At 57.8% G+C, this 12,065-nt stretch overlaps 6 protein-coding genes across 6 annotated transcripts in view; 2 read left to right on the top strand and 4 right to left on the bottom strand.

Annotated features, from left to right (window-relative positions):
* GLRG_04701 (uncharacterized protein) overlaps positions 1–356 on the bottom strand; it is a gene marked incomplete at both ends in the record, with an annotated part of 1,746 nt that extends 1,390 nt beyond the window's left edge. The window contains one exon of the mRNA XM_008095386.1: positions 27–356. Within this exon, the coding sequence (XP_008093577.1) occupies positions 27–356 (330 nt within the window). The remainder of the gene's footprint in view (positions 1–26) is intronic.
* A 1,585-nt stretch (positions 357–1,941) lies between these two features.
* On the top strand, positions 1,942–3,004 carry GLRG_04700 (uncharacterized protein; the record flags this gene model as incomplete). The annotated part of the gene is made up of 2 exons (XM_008095385.1): positions 1,942–2,188; positions 2,319–3,004. The coding sequence occupies 2 exons, from the start codon at positions 1,942–1,944 to the stop codon at positions 3,002–3,004; spliced, it is 933 nt and encodes a 310-aa protein (XP_008093576.1).
* Positions 3,005–3,469: 465 nt separating this feature from the next.
* Positions 3,470–4,977, bottom strand: GLRG_04699 (uncharacterized protein; the record flags this gene model as incomplete). Its single annotated transcript, XM_008095384.1, has 2 exons — positions 3,470–4,554; positions 4,698–4,977. The coding sequence occupies 2 exons, from the start codon at positions 4,975–4,977 to the stop codon at positions 3,470–3,472; spliced, it is 1,365 nt and encodes a 454-aa protein (XP_008093575.1).
* Positions 4,978–5,763: 786 nt separating this feature from the next.
* Positions 5,764–6,199, bottom strand: GLRG_04698 (uncharacterized protein; the record flags this gene model as incomplete). Its single annotated transcript, XM_008095383.1, has 3 exons — positions 5,764–5,804; positions 5,946–6,025; positions 6,138–6,199. 3 exons carry the CDS (start codon positions 6,197–6,199, stop codon positions 5,764–5,766), a joined length of 183 nt encoding a protein of 60 aa, XP_008093574.1.
* A 2,029-nt stretch (positions 6,200–8,228) lies between these two features.
* Positions 8,229–8,456, bottom strand: GLRG_04697 (uncharacterized protein; the record flags this gene model as incomplete). Its single annotated transcript, XM_008095382.1, has 1 exon — positions 8,229–8,456. The coding sequence occupies one exon, from the start codon at positions 8,454–8,456 to the stop codon at positions 8,229–8,231; it is 228 nt and encodes a 75-aa protein (XP_008093573.1).
* A 2,289-nt stretch (positions 8,457–10,745) lies between these two features.
* GLRG_04696 (uncharacterized protein) lies at positions 10,746–11,222 on the top strand (the record flags this gene model as incomplete). The annotated part of the gene is made up of 1 exon (XM_008095381.1): positions 10,746–11,222. The coding sequence occupies one exon, from the start codon at positions 10,746–10,748 to the stop codon at positions 11,220–11,222; it is 477 nt and encodes a 158-aa protein (XP_008093572.1).
* Between the last annotated feature and the right edge of the window lie 843 nt (positions 11,223–12,065).

The raw sequence follows: 12,065 nt of genomic DNA, 5'->3' as shown, positions 1-12,065 counted from the left end.
CCCGAAGCGGCAGCGGCGGCCTCGACGGCCTTCTTGCCGCCGGGCACGGCGACAGGTATGATCTGAACGAGCAGGGTCACGGCAGGCTGCAGGGCCCAGAAGATGGCCGGAAAGATGGAGAGCAGGCGGCAGGCGAAGAGCCAGGGGCGCCACCGCTTGGGCACATTGAGGACGACGGCGATGCGGGGCTCGAGGAGGGAGGAGGAGAGGGCGAGGTCGGGCGCGAGGGACAGGTAGGAGGGGGGCCTGCCGTCGGTGTTCGGGGGCGGCAGCGGCGGGTAGCCGTTCGGGAGGGTCGGTGTGCCGTTGTGTGGGTGGTTGTGACGATGATGATGGTCGGAGGCGGCGTGCGCCATCTAGGCTGCGAGGTAGGGCAGTGGTTGTGCGGCGGATTGCGCGGCCATTGATGGTGGGGAGGTCGTCGGTGATGCGAGTGAGGGCGGCGGCGGCATCAGGATGCGGGGGGGAGAGAAGGGAAAGAAATGTGTAAGGAAGAGAAAGACGCAGGAAAGAGAAGGGGAAGGGAAGCTATTTTGGAACGTGCCGAGTTCGAGGACCTTGTCGGAGTTCTACTTAGGCTCGGGGCGTGGACAAAGTTGGTAGATCCGAGTAGGAGGTTGGAAAGAAGAAAGAGCCCGAGGAGACTAGTGGTTGACAGAGGAGGGCCAGCTCGAGCGTTTTGGTATCGTGTCTCGGTTTGTGCTCATGGACTTTGGAATGATGGTGCTGTCTTCTTCCCCCCCTACTCTTTTCTAATTTTTTCTTTTTCGTGATTTTGATTTTGGGAGGAGCAGGACTTGGTCTTTTTTTTTTTTTTTTTTTTTTTTTTTTTTCGTCTCTTATTTCCCCCCCTTTCGTTCCGAAGAATAGCGGTAAACACAGAGTTGCGAGAAGCGGAGAGAGAGAGAGGGGGGGGGGGAGGGGAAAGAAGGCGGACAAGAAGAGGCGATCGAGTGAACCCTGAATCCGAATGGATAGCTGGATGTTGTATGACCGGGGTGTCGGTCAAGGGGTCGTGTGCCACAATTGATTATCGAATGCGAAATGTGTGCGCTGGACCTACCAACTAACAGAGCGCGCGCTCGAACCCATCCATCAATCCAATGGTCTCGAACTAAGGGCAAGAACAAGGTTCGGTCAAGCTCAAGCAAGACAGAGAGCGAGAGAGAGAGAGAGAACGAAGCATCCTTTTTTTCCACGACCTTCCGGGTTCGCTCACTGACGTGATGTTTATCTGATTGCCACGTTGCCCACGGGCGAACGACTACCGGTACTGCCACCGTTTCTTGTGGATGCTGCGAGTTGAGACCTGGGCAGCAGCAGCAGCAGCAGCAGCAGGGTCCTCCTGCCCGATCCGGGCTGGGTACCTTTTTGCTTGCTTCAAGATACCTAGTGTACATATTACTCCTCACTATTAGTACGTACCTAGTAGTGGGTACGCAGGTGCGGACTCAGCAGCAGCCCGTCCGTCCGCCGTCCTGGTGCAACTTGGCCCTTGTTCGAGGTGACGTTAGCATTTCACTGAGGAAGGTACGTACAGAGAGACAGATTGGTGTCTGACGAGAGTGGAGGGGATGGGAAGGTGCTATCAGCCACACGGAAATGTGGCTGAGAAATGTCTTGCCGGTACCTAGAGGATTCCGGCCGAATAAGTGGGTCTCCGAAAGCTTGGACCATGTCCTTTTTCCAATTGGAATTTTTGACGAGAGCTTCCTTCGGGACCTGAGAAGGTAGGATCAGGACAGCTCGGCATCAGACCATCCTCCTACGCCCCCCCTCCCCGCTCTCGACTCCCTTAGCCCCGGAACCGTGGGCGTAGAAGACCTTGTCTCGAACGAAAGCGAAGCACGCAACGCTAAAGGGCTGCATACCCTCGCACCGCCCGCGCGCGAGAGAGAGAACGACAGAGACTCCCGAGCTACAGAGGAACCCCCGCTCGCCATGTACCGAACCGCGAGGCCGCTGCTCGGCTTCGGCGCCGCCGTCGCCATGAGGCCCCAGACCTTCACCAGAGCGCTTCCCACGGCGAAGAGGATACCCGCCGCGACGAGGGGCTACGCCGGCAAGGCGAACCCGGCGGACCTGCGCCTGAGTACACGCCTTAACAAGCAGGCCGCCATGAAGGACGTCGGCTACTCCTCCAGCGAGATGGACAAGTCCATGGCCATGATACACATTATGCTCCCAGGTTCGTCGTCTCCAATGGGAGGGAGAGAAAGACCCATGAGGACTTGCCTCCCCCCACGCCCTCTAGCACAGCACCCGCACCGAGACGTGAGGGGACCCGCGCGCTGACGCACCGTCCCGCCCGGAAACAGGAACCTTCGTCCCCGTCCCCTTCTCCCAGCTCGACAAGTCGCCCGCCGCCCTCTGGGAGTACGCCGTCTCCCTCCTCAAGCAGCGCGCCAAGGACCTGCTCGCCATCTTCGGCGCCAAGGTCTCCTCGATGCCGACCTGGACCTCCCGCCCGCGCGCCCGGCTCGACCGCGCCAAGCTCGTCCCCGAGGCCAAGGCCCTGCACCAGCGCCTCGGCGAGGCCATGGCCGCCGGCGACAAGGACGCCCTCCGCGACATCTGCACGCCGCGCCTCTACGAGACCCTCTCGGCCACCGTCTCGCGACGCCGCCCCGCCGAGCGCCTCACCTGGGAGCTGCTCCGCTACACCGCCCGCCCGCGCGTCGTCAGCCACAAGCTCGCCGTCATGCCGCCCGTCGGCCGCGGCCCCGTCATCCAGCAGGTCGTCGTCGCTATCAGCAGCGCCCAGAGGCTGGGCAAGGTCGACCGCGCCACCGGCCGGCCGCTCGCCAAGGACGGCCTGCGCGTGCAGAACCAGACCGAGTACTTTGTCATGACCAGGCGCTTCGACTCCAAGACGTGGGCGCCCACGAAGTGGGTCGTCTGGGGCAACACCAAGGCCACGACGCTCGAGGACTGGCGCCTGGAGGAGAAGGGCATCCAGCACATGGAGAAGCAGGACTTTGCCAAGAGGCGGGGAGGTCTGTAGGCTATTCATGGTTATTGTCTTTTTTTGCGTCGGGGTTGCTGTGCGTGTGTGGGGTGGGTGAGTCGTGAAGAAAAAGTGGTAGCCGCGGCGGCAGGAGAACAAAAACAACTTTGTGTGTACGAGGCTTTTGCAGAACAAAAACATGTAAGGAGTGTATTATTATACGTGTTTGATTAACTGGTTATAGAACGGGCCTGGTTGGTTGCAAAGGAGCAGCCAAGGACCCAACAACCACGAATACTGAAGAAGAAAAAATCACAAATCTCCCCCTTCATTTTGAAGCGAATCTAGACTTCCCCTCCATTCTTTATGTAGTGTTTAAGAGAGAGAGAGAGAGAGACATGCGGTATCCCTCTCGGCTCACATCAGGTGCCGCCAAACTTCCGGGCATATCACCCTTCCGATCGGCGGTTTTCCGCGCTCGGAAGCGCAATATGCTCGAGCATTCACTTTTGCTTTCACGCCTTAGAAGAACTTTCCGGCGGGCTTGACGACCTCGACGTCCGAGGTGGCCTCGTACTCGTCCCTCTCGACGAAGCGAGGCGCGCCGTCGGCGGAGGCGGCGTCGGGGGCGACGGCGGGGTCGTCGAGGGCGTCGAAGCGGCGGCCGCTCCGCCTGGCGGCGACGTACTGGAAGGCGAGGCGGCAGCCCAGCGCGGCGAAGCCCCACAGGAAGCTGCCGACGGGGGCGGCGACGAAGGCGCCGAAGGCGCTCCAGTCGTCGGCGTACAGGCCCTCGGAGAGGATGAGCAGGTTGCCGGCCCTGGAGGCGTCGCCGTCGTAGTAGACGAGGCCGAAGAGGAAGACGGTCAGGATGCCGCCGAGGCCGCCGGCGACGACCTCGAAGCCGCGCCACCAGTAGAAGCGGTCGGAGAGGCCTAGGACGAGGACGGGGATGACGGAGGCGGAGACGAGGTCGGAGATGAGGTAGATCTGCAGCACGGACGGGGCCTTGAGGGCGATGACGATGGTCGGGGCGATGACGAGCACGACGGCGGCGCGGATCCACCAGATGTTGAGCCGGTTGCGGAACAGGTCGTTGGAGGCGGATGACACCATGGCCGACTGCAGGCTGTCGAAGGCGGCGGTCGAGAGCGTGCAGACCATGACGAGGACGAGGCCGACGACCCAGGCCGGCATGCGCTCGAGCAGCAGGAAGAAGGCGACGGAGCCGTTCTCGGCGACCTGGTCGAGCGGCAGCGCGCCCGACCAGGCGGCGACGAGGCCCGTGACGCCGACGAGGGTGAGGATGCAGAGGATGACGGCGACGGCGATGGACACGCCGACGCGCAGGTCCCTGTCCGTCTTGGAGGCGAAGGTGCGCAGCCAGAAGCCCGAGAGGAAGAAGTCGTTGGTGAGGATGCAGACGGGGAGGATGTAGAGGAGCTGCCAGCCGAGCAGGGTGGGCTTCAGCAGGCCCGAGCTCTCGATCAGGGACGTATCGATGTCCGTCTTGACGCCCATCGCGATGCCGACGATGACAATGAGGCACACGACCATGGCCCCTTGGAGGTTGTCCGTCACGAAGGAGATGCGGAAACCGCCGAGGGCTGGGGGGGGGGAAAGATTTCAGTTAGTAAAAAAAAGATACGTCTCGTGAAACCACCCGTATACAGAGAGAGAGAGAGAGAGAGAGAGAGAGAGAGAGAGAGAGAGAGAGAGAGAGAGAGAAGGCCAATGGCAGGAGACGTACAGGTATAGATGGTAGTGACGACGCATTGCACAATCATGACGGGCAAGCCGTCCAGGCTCGTCAGGGCGTTGACGACCTGGCCGATGGCGGACAGCTCGGCGACCATGTAGAGGAACAGGGTGACGAGCGTCATGAAGCTGAGGTACAGCATGGCGACGGTGCCGTAGCGCTGCCTCGTCCACGCCGTCAGGACGAAGCCCTCGGGCGTCTTGCGGCGGATGATGGGGCCCAGGAAGGCGAAGACGAGGAGCGGGAGCGAGGACGAGAGGGAGTAGACCATGACGCCCTGGATCCCCGTGATGGTGGCGAGCTCGGGGTAGGCGAAGAGGATCCCGGATCCGAGTGCTGTAGGCGGGGGAAGGGAGGGCGAGGTCAGTATTCACGGCAGGATTTGAGGACAGAGAAGAAGAAGAAAAAAAAAAAAAAAAGGTTCGGAGCGGCAGCACGTTTCCCACGCAAGCATTAACTTGATCGAGTAATCACGGTACAATCTCAGCTTCATCTCCGCAAGACCGCGCGCGGAATCCGCCCTTCCTGCTCGCGAGAGACGGGATATGGGGACTTGCGCGCGACACCTGCTTCGAATCCGCGCCCGTAGTGAGCCGCATCCTCGGTGGTCCCCCTCTTCCTTCGCACTTCACCCCCCACGTCCAGTTTCCGCGGGGTCAGTCGCAGACGGTCCCGGCCGAAGCTGGCCTCGTCCGGAAAACGGGGCGAGGGAGGGGGGGGGAGGTTGGGGATGAGGGGGTCGAGGAGTTGTTGTTGATCTTTCTTGGGTTACGAACCTGCCTTGTCAGTTTTGACCAGATGTGGTCCTACCCGCGATCTCGTCTCGTGATACTCGAAGGGGGGGACGGTGTCGTAAAGTCCCCAGACATCGACAAGCGTCCTGCTGTCGCGGGCATACCTGCCATCGATGCGTCACGCTTCGGGAATGCGCTTCTGTTTCTGTTCGTATGCTTTGGTGCCGTTCTGCCGCTCTTTTTTTTTCTTTTCCCCTGGGAGAGAAAGTTTGGGAGAGGGGGGAGGCTGAGAAGGCGCCGGCTTGGGGCCGCGTCTCCTTCACTCACTCACCAGAGGCGATGAAGTTGAGGGCTAGGGGGAAGGCTGCGGGGGCGAGTTACGTGTTAGCTGCCGTGGTAGGTTCAACGTGAAAGGGGGAGGGGGCGGGTGTTGAGAGTAAAAGGAGTGAGAAGGCGAAGCAGAAGTCTGCGTGTGCGACGCCCGTTAGATGAGGGGATTCCTGACCCGTCTGAGTCCTATTGCCGGAGAGGAACTCTCCCTTGGACTGATTGCGGAACTTCCACGCAATAGCAGTACCGGTGATACTGCAGAAACCCGAACTGTCAGCATCGTGTCTCGCGGAGAGCGGATTGTCAAAGGGGGGGGGGGGGGGGTTCTGCTCATCAGAGTCGAGGGGGGCGCATTGCGGGTTCATACAGGAAGAGTGCATAAGTGACGTAAATGACGGCGTTGGACGCCGCGGCGGATGGTTGGCCCATTGTTGCGACTTGGTGTCTGGTTTTGGTGGCGACCTAGACTTTTGCACTTCAAGGGTAAAATGTGATGAGCAGTACTTCTTCTCTTTGGTGTTGAGAGGGGAGGGAAGAGAAAGTTGACGATTATCTTCAGCAGTGGCGTGAGAGGAGAAAACGACGGACGAGGTTTGCGCAAGCAAATAAACTTCTCAGCGCAAAAAAAAATCCTCATGCGGGTGGGCGATTACAAGTGACAGGCTAACTACCCAGCACCAGCACTAGGTAGGTAATTACCTAGAGTCGGACAAGCGTGATTCGACATGGGTGGGTAGTATCCGTACACTAAGTATCCTTCTCCCTCGATGGGATTCGATCAGCTAGGTAGGTAGTGGTTCGGCTCAAAGAGTGGATATGTCACGAGCGAATTGAAGCGAACAAGCGACCGAACCCGGACCATTCAGAGCGAGTTGAGAGGAGCTGATTTGGGTGCCACAATTGTCGAGGTGGACCGACGTGGAGGGGGGGGTCCCCGAGTGAGTGATGATGAGGCCGGATGCAGAACATGATTCTTGTCAAGAAAAGGAGTCTGATATCGTATTCCGCAAGACTCGTACCATTCCAGCATTGGTGGTGTTTTGTTCTGTCAGCACCCTCCCAGCCTCCCTACCAGGCACCCAGGTACCCCCGGCGGTGACTTAGGTAAGCAGTTTACGGTGCCGGGGTACGCTGCCCTCGTACCGTGGACATGTTGGTCCGCACCCGAGCCGGAACCGACTGCGGCCCGTGGCCCTCACGATACCGGAGGGTCCGAGTGCCGGCCCGTGCACCTTCCGACGTTCGAGGAAGGAGCTTGACCGCCGGGGTTTTCGGCTCCGGGAATCCTCGCCGCATAGCGCCCTCAGTGCCTGCCGAATGAATGGCTCGCATCAGGTGTAATAATATGTCTCCTCTGGCAGGTAGTTAGCAAGCAGGACAGCGTGGATACTGGACCGCACCTCATGCCAGCCTGTCTCACTCGCCCTCAACCATTCAACGGCTAGGATCTGCGGCCCCGAATTCTCGGGGTTTCAAGGGCTACCTATTACAGTAACTTTGCATTCCCGCATCGCAACGGGATCAAGTGGCAACTTGACACCTGATTTACAAAGTAAAAAAGAGTTGAAATAAATTAAAACAAAAAAAGAAGCCTCATACTAACTATAGAGCCTATTCCCTCAGGGGCCATTAGTCTCAGCCACCTCACAGCAACAAGATAAGCGTTCAACTAATACAAGGTCTCACATACAAGCATCCAGATTGGTTATTATAGCTTGTTCTCACTCCCAAATGGCCATTCCGCCTTTCGATCCGGTTTGCCTAGGCACTGAGTCTACGTCGTTGTTGTTGGTCTCTTGCTCCAGCTTGTTGTCTTTTTTTTTTTATCTTACCGGAGCACATAGTACACCACGGAAAAGTACCGTCCCCGTCTTGCCACCTACGACTCAATACGACTTCGAGTTGAGGCCCAATGCTATCTGAGAATCACCATTCCGGGTAGCTGCTAGCAGCTTGAGCGCAGTGGGCACGAGGCAAACGGGGGGAGCAATGTGACAAAGCCCAACCTGGCCATTATTGGTACGAAATCTAACCAGATAGTATTCATATCAGATGCGTAACCTCAACCGCCTTTTTATGAGGAGCTAGAACTCCAAGTGTAACCTCCTTCCAGGAAACATACGCCGGTTCCAAAATAAAATGGGTATAAAGGAGCGCCACTCCCATGTGATCTGATAAGCAAGCCGCCGATACACCAGTCCCAATTACCGCCCACCTGTTCCGTCCATCCCAACACCTTGCGAGAACCGTCGTGCTCCAGCGTATCCGCGCCGTCCGTCCGGGTTAATTATCAGTGAGCCGTGTTCCGTGGCCCTTTTCTTTCTTCGTTTTTCGGCATCCGTTTCGTCATCGGTCCTCTGTGTCGAGTTCGGAGCCGTTGACCATGTGCCCCCAGGGCACCCACGCCATTCAAAGCGTCTTTTTGGTTGGGAATTCTTTTTTTTCTTTTGGGGACGTCTCACTCGTCTCGGTTCGGGTCGAATTTGGAGCGGTCAATCATGTGCTCCCAGGGCACTTGTGTTTTGGCGCTCTTCTTCATACAGCTCTTGCACACGGACGAGTCGTAGTCGACCTGCGTCACGACGACCTTGCAGCGTTTCTGCGTCTGACTGTATCGATAGCACCACTCGGAGGCGCCCGTAAAGTGGTGCCCGCAGGCATAGTTGCGGCGGTACCACTCGCACATGGCTGTAGGTGACAAGTGATGGAAGTTGTCGTTTATGATGATCTGGGGTTCCGTGTCAGAAAGGACGGGTTTCTGCGCAAAGAAAGATGTCCTACCGTTGAGAAGCTGAGCGAGGCTGGAGAGGGGGCAACTTGGCATGACAGCTCGGTCAAGGCAAGTGCATGGGCTGACGGGTACCGGTGAAGTAAAGTAGCCTCTCAGACGGCGTCCCGAGGTGCTGGTTCAGCGGGTGTATGTAAGATCATAAGCCCGGTGGCTGCAGCAGCGGGAACGAAGGCTAAAGAGGAAAGGGCAAGGTTTCTATAACATCTCAAAAAGCCATCCCTCGATTATCCTGGGACGACTTTGGCTTGCAGGCAAATAGGACAGCGGGTATGATGCCGAGGAATGGTTTCTTTTTTTCCCGGGAGGGGAGGGGGGGGGGGGGGGGGAAAAAAATTTTAACGTTAGAGAGAGAGAGAGAGAGAGAGAGAAAAAAAAGGACAACTTACTGCGGCCCGCATGTCGATGACCAAATGGTTGCATGGGGAGCAGTACCTAGTGTATAGGTTTTCCCTTGTCTCAGATGAAAAGAAAAGAAAATGATATCTAACCATCCATTTCCTCAACCCGTGCGTGGCCGCAAAAGAAATCCCGTCGGCTTGCTCCAGGGCTCGAGGTCCATTGTCTCAACCGTATCGTATGTTCCTCCTTTCTTCCTTCAGCCCCGTGCTTGGCCGCGGGCCCAAGATAGTTGTCCGCTAACACGAGCTGGAATGAAGGACCCGAGTTAGCGCAGTGATTCTTTCCCCTAATAAGGTAAGGTAAGCTAGCCAGACGGCAACGAAGTCCTATAGCTTCACTAAATGGCCTGGTTGTCCCGGGGGAAAAGCAAGAATACTACAGCCCACAAGCTTGCGCGGAACGCAAGTGGCCTTGGAGACCGACCTTTGTGGCCTCTGTTCGTCCCGAGACTAAAACCCCCCCCATCTCCCGGGGAACGCAGCAATCCCAGTGAATTACAGCCACCCCGGCAGTTTCTCCGAAGACGGGAGACCTTAAACCAATCGCTTCAAGAAGAAGGGGCCCACGAAAGAAACCCCTGCTTCGCATTATACCCGAGAGATCTGCATGGTTACGAAAAAAAGGACCAGACAGCGACATGAAAGGGGGCCACTGCCAGGTAGGGGTTGAGGGGGGGCTCGGTCTCTTCTTCCTTTCGTTTCGTCCCAATCGACCACCATTTATCATGCGGCGGGAGGAAAAAAAAAGAATAGAAAAAAAAAAAGAGATGTGACAGTGCCCGATATGCGTTTCGCACGCTTGGGGGTGGGCCACCCCGCAAGCCCCCTTGACTTCCAGTCTTACACCAGAATGCCATGTCGAGGTGTCTACGGAGATAGGGTTGGAAAAGAAAAGACCCCGTGGCAACGATGGCATAATAGTGAGGGACAAGCACATGTTTTGCCCCCTTGCGTTCGTCACTATTCTCCTCTCTTGCTTTCTTCCGAGCATCAGGCGAAGCCTACTATGTACAAGACTTACACCCCCCCCTGCCCCTTCTAACCTTTACAGTTATGACGCCCGTCCTGTGTTACTATGACGAATACTAGGCATATGAAGCTGGTCGCAGGAATGGTTGGAGTTGGGCGCCCATGGAAGCCCGACCTTGCGAAGCAGAGTGAGACAGGAGGAGGGAGACAGGCATGCAGAGCCAGAACTGGGGTAACGAGAGGGAGAAGGAAACGCTGCTATAAATGAATTGTTAATCCACCCTTGTCGACGACGACCTGGGGGTGTCGAGTTCTCTCCCTTGGGATCGAGACAGATCCAGCCTTGATCTGCCAGGGTCATTCCCTCTTCTGTCGCCTTTCTTTTCTAGACCGGGCAAGCCCGTCCACCTCCCAAGGTTAACGACGCAGCACGAGACGAGGGTATTCCATCACTTCTCTCTCTCTCTCGCGCGCGCGCGCGCGCATATATCCGGGGATTGGCACAGGGTGAGAAAAACAAGTCTCGGAAGCACACGCAAGACCAAGGGAGCTTGCGACCTTCCCCGTTCGGCCTTGGAACCGTTCAAAATCTCTTCTGATGACGGATTGACAACGGCAAACCTACTTGTGAGCTTCTTGCCATTCCCTACTGCACGGCCCATCGACGAAAACACGGAAGCCAGATCTGCCCAACCCGCCGCTTCGATCATAGCCAAATGATTAACGTGTCATCCGCAGCTCCAAGACATCGACGACGCCCCCGAGTCTTCCGCACGGACATATATCCCCCCCCCCCCCCCCCGTCATCTTCGCAGCCATGCAACCCCTCCACCCACGGACCAGCACGCCCAAGGCCTCCACGGTTCTCAGGGACTTCCTCAACCAGGCAAAGTGCATCTGCTGCACGGTGCGCGTGGTGGAGCTGACCAAGCACCGCGCCGTCGTGGAGTGGGGACCCGTGCCCTACTTCACGGCGCGGGGCCGACGGGCCGAACTCGTGTACTACACGGCCGAGCGCGTCGCCGACGTCAAGCCCGAGGTGCTCCGGACCTGGACCGGCCGCAACGAGCCCGCCGAGTGGGTTCGGGACCGGCTCCGCGACAGCTGGCTCGTCGAGCAGCTCGTCTACTGGGTCGAGTTCCTCGAGGAGTGGAAGTCGTACCGCGAGTGGTACGTCTACAGGCCGGAGCTCTTCGGCGGCAAGCTCCCCGACGTGCTGAGCCCCGGCTGCGAGGGCTGCGTCAAGCCGCACTGGCCGGGAGGCCTCAGACGACGGGCGTCGTCTTGTGCTTAGGTTTCTGAGGGGAAGAGTGGGGTGGTGTGCAAAAGTGCTTGACGGGTCTGGGGGTCCTGGTAAGCAGGGTAACTAACTGCACGAAGGGCGATGAAAGCGCTGGGGGGCCGAGGGTTTGCTTTTTGTTCTCGTTATCGCTTTCGTACTTCGTTTCTGTGGAAGGGACCTGCTCCGCTAGCGCGCGAGCTTTCGATTTACAAGTCTTCTAATTGAATTTTCTTTTTCTGTCACTTCTCACAACAGAAGAGGATTCGAAGAAGATGGTGTGGTGGGGCAAGGGTTGTTGGTGCGATAGAAGAGATGGAGGACGTCGAGTCTGGGTAAGCAGATCGCGTTGCGTCTGCAGTAGGTAGTCATAGCTTAGTTTAGGTAGAGCCAATCCAATAACACAGTCTGGTAACGACCTCTGGGGCCACAGGAACAAGTACTTCCTCACTTCAGGGCAGGCATCGTGAAGAGTATCTTCGCATATGATTCCGGGGGAGGGAGGGGAGGGGGCAAATCACTAATGCCTGCAATAAAGCCTTCCGTATCTCCTACTGAGTGTCTAGTTTCTCTCGTAATAGCACATCTGGGCCGAGAAGGACACATGCATACCTACGCCCGTGCCCCGGAACAGTTCTGCGTGGAACACAAGGAACGTGGATGTCAGGATGAGCCAAGACACGATAGATCCCGCGTGGAACCAGGATCCTTCATTCCCCGACGGGACCGCGCTCTCTTCTGCTTGGCTGCGGCAGGACCCTTGCCACCACTTTCCGTGATACGATGCCATCGGTCCCCGGGCGCGCCACTTGGCGGACTTGCGGATCGCGATAGCCCTGCTGGGGCCTGGGTTCTTCG

The sequence above is a fragment of the Colletotrichum graminicola genome (assembly GCF_000149035.1).
Source record: "Colletotrichum graminicola M1.001 genomic scaffold supercont1.15, whole genome shotgun sequence".
Classification (NCBI taxonomy): Eukaryota; Fungi; Ascomycota; class Sordariomycetes; order Glomerellales; family Glomerellaceae; genus Colletotrichum; species Colletotrichum graminicola.
The sequence above is the reverse complement of the archived record's forward strand: the minus strand, read 5'-3'. Positions and strand labels throughout refer to the sequence as shown.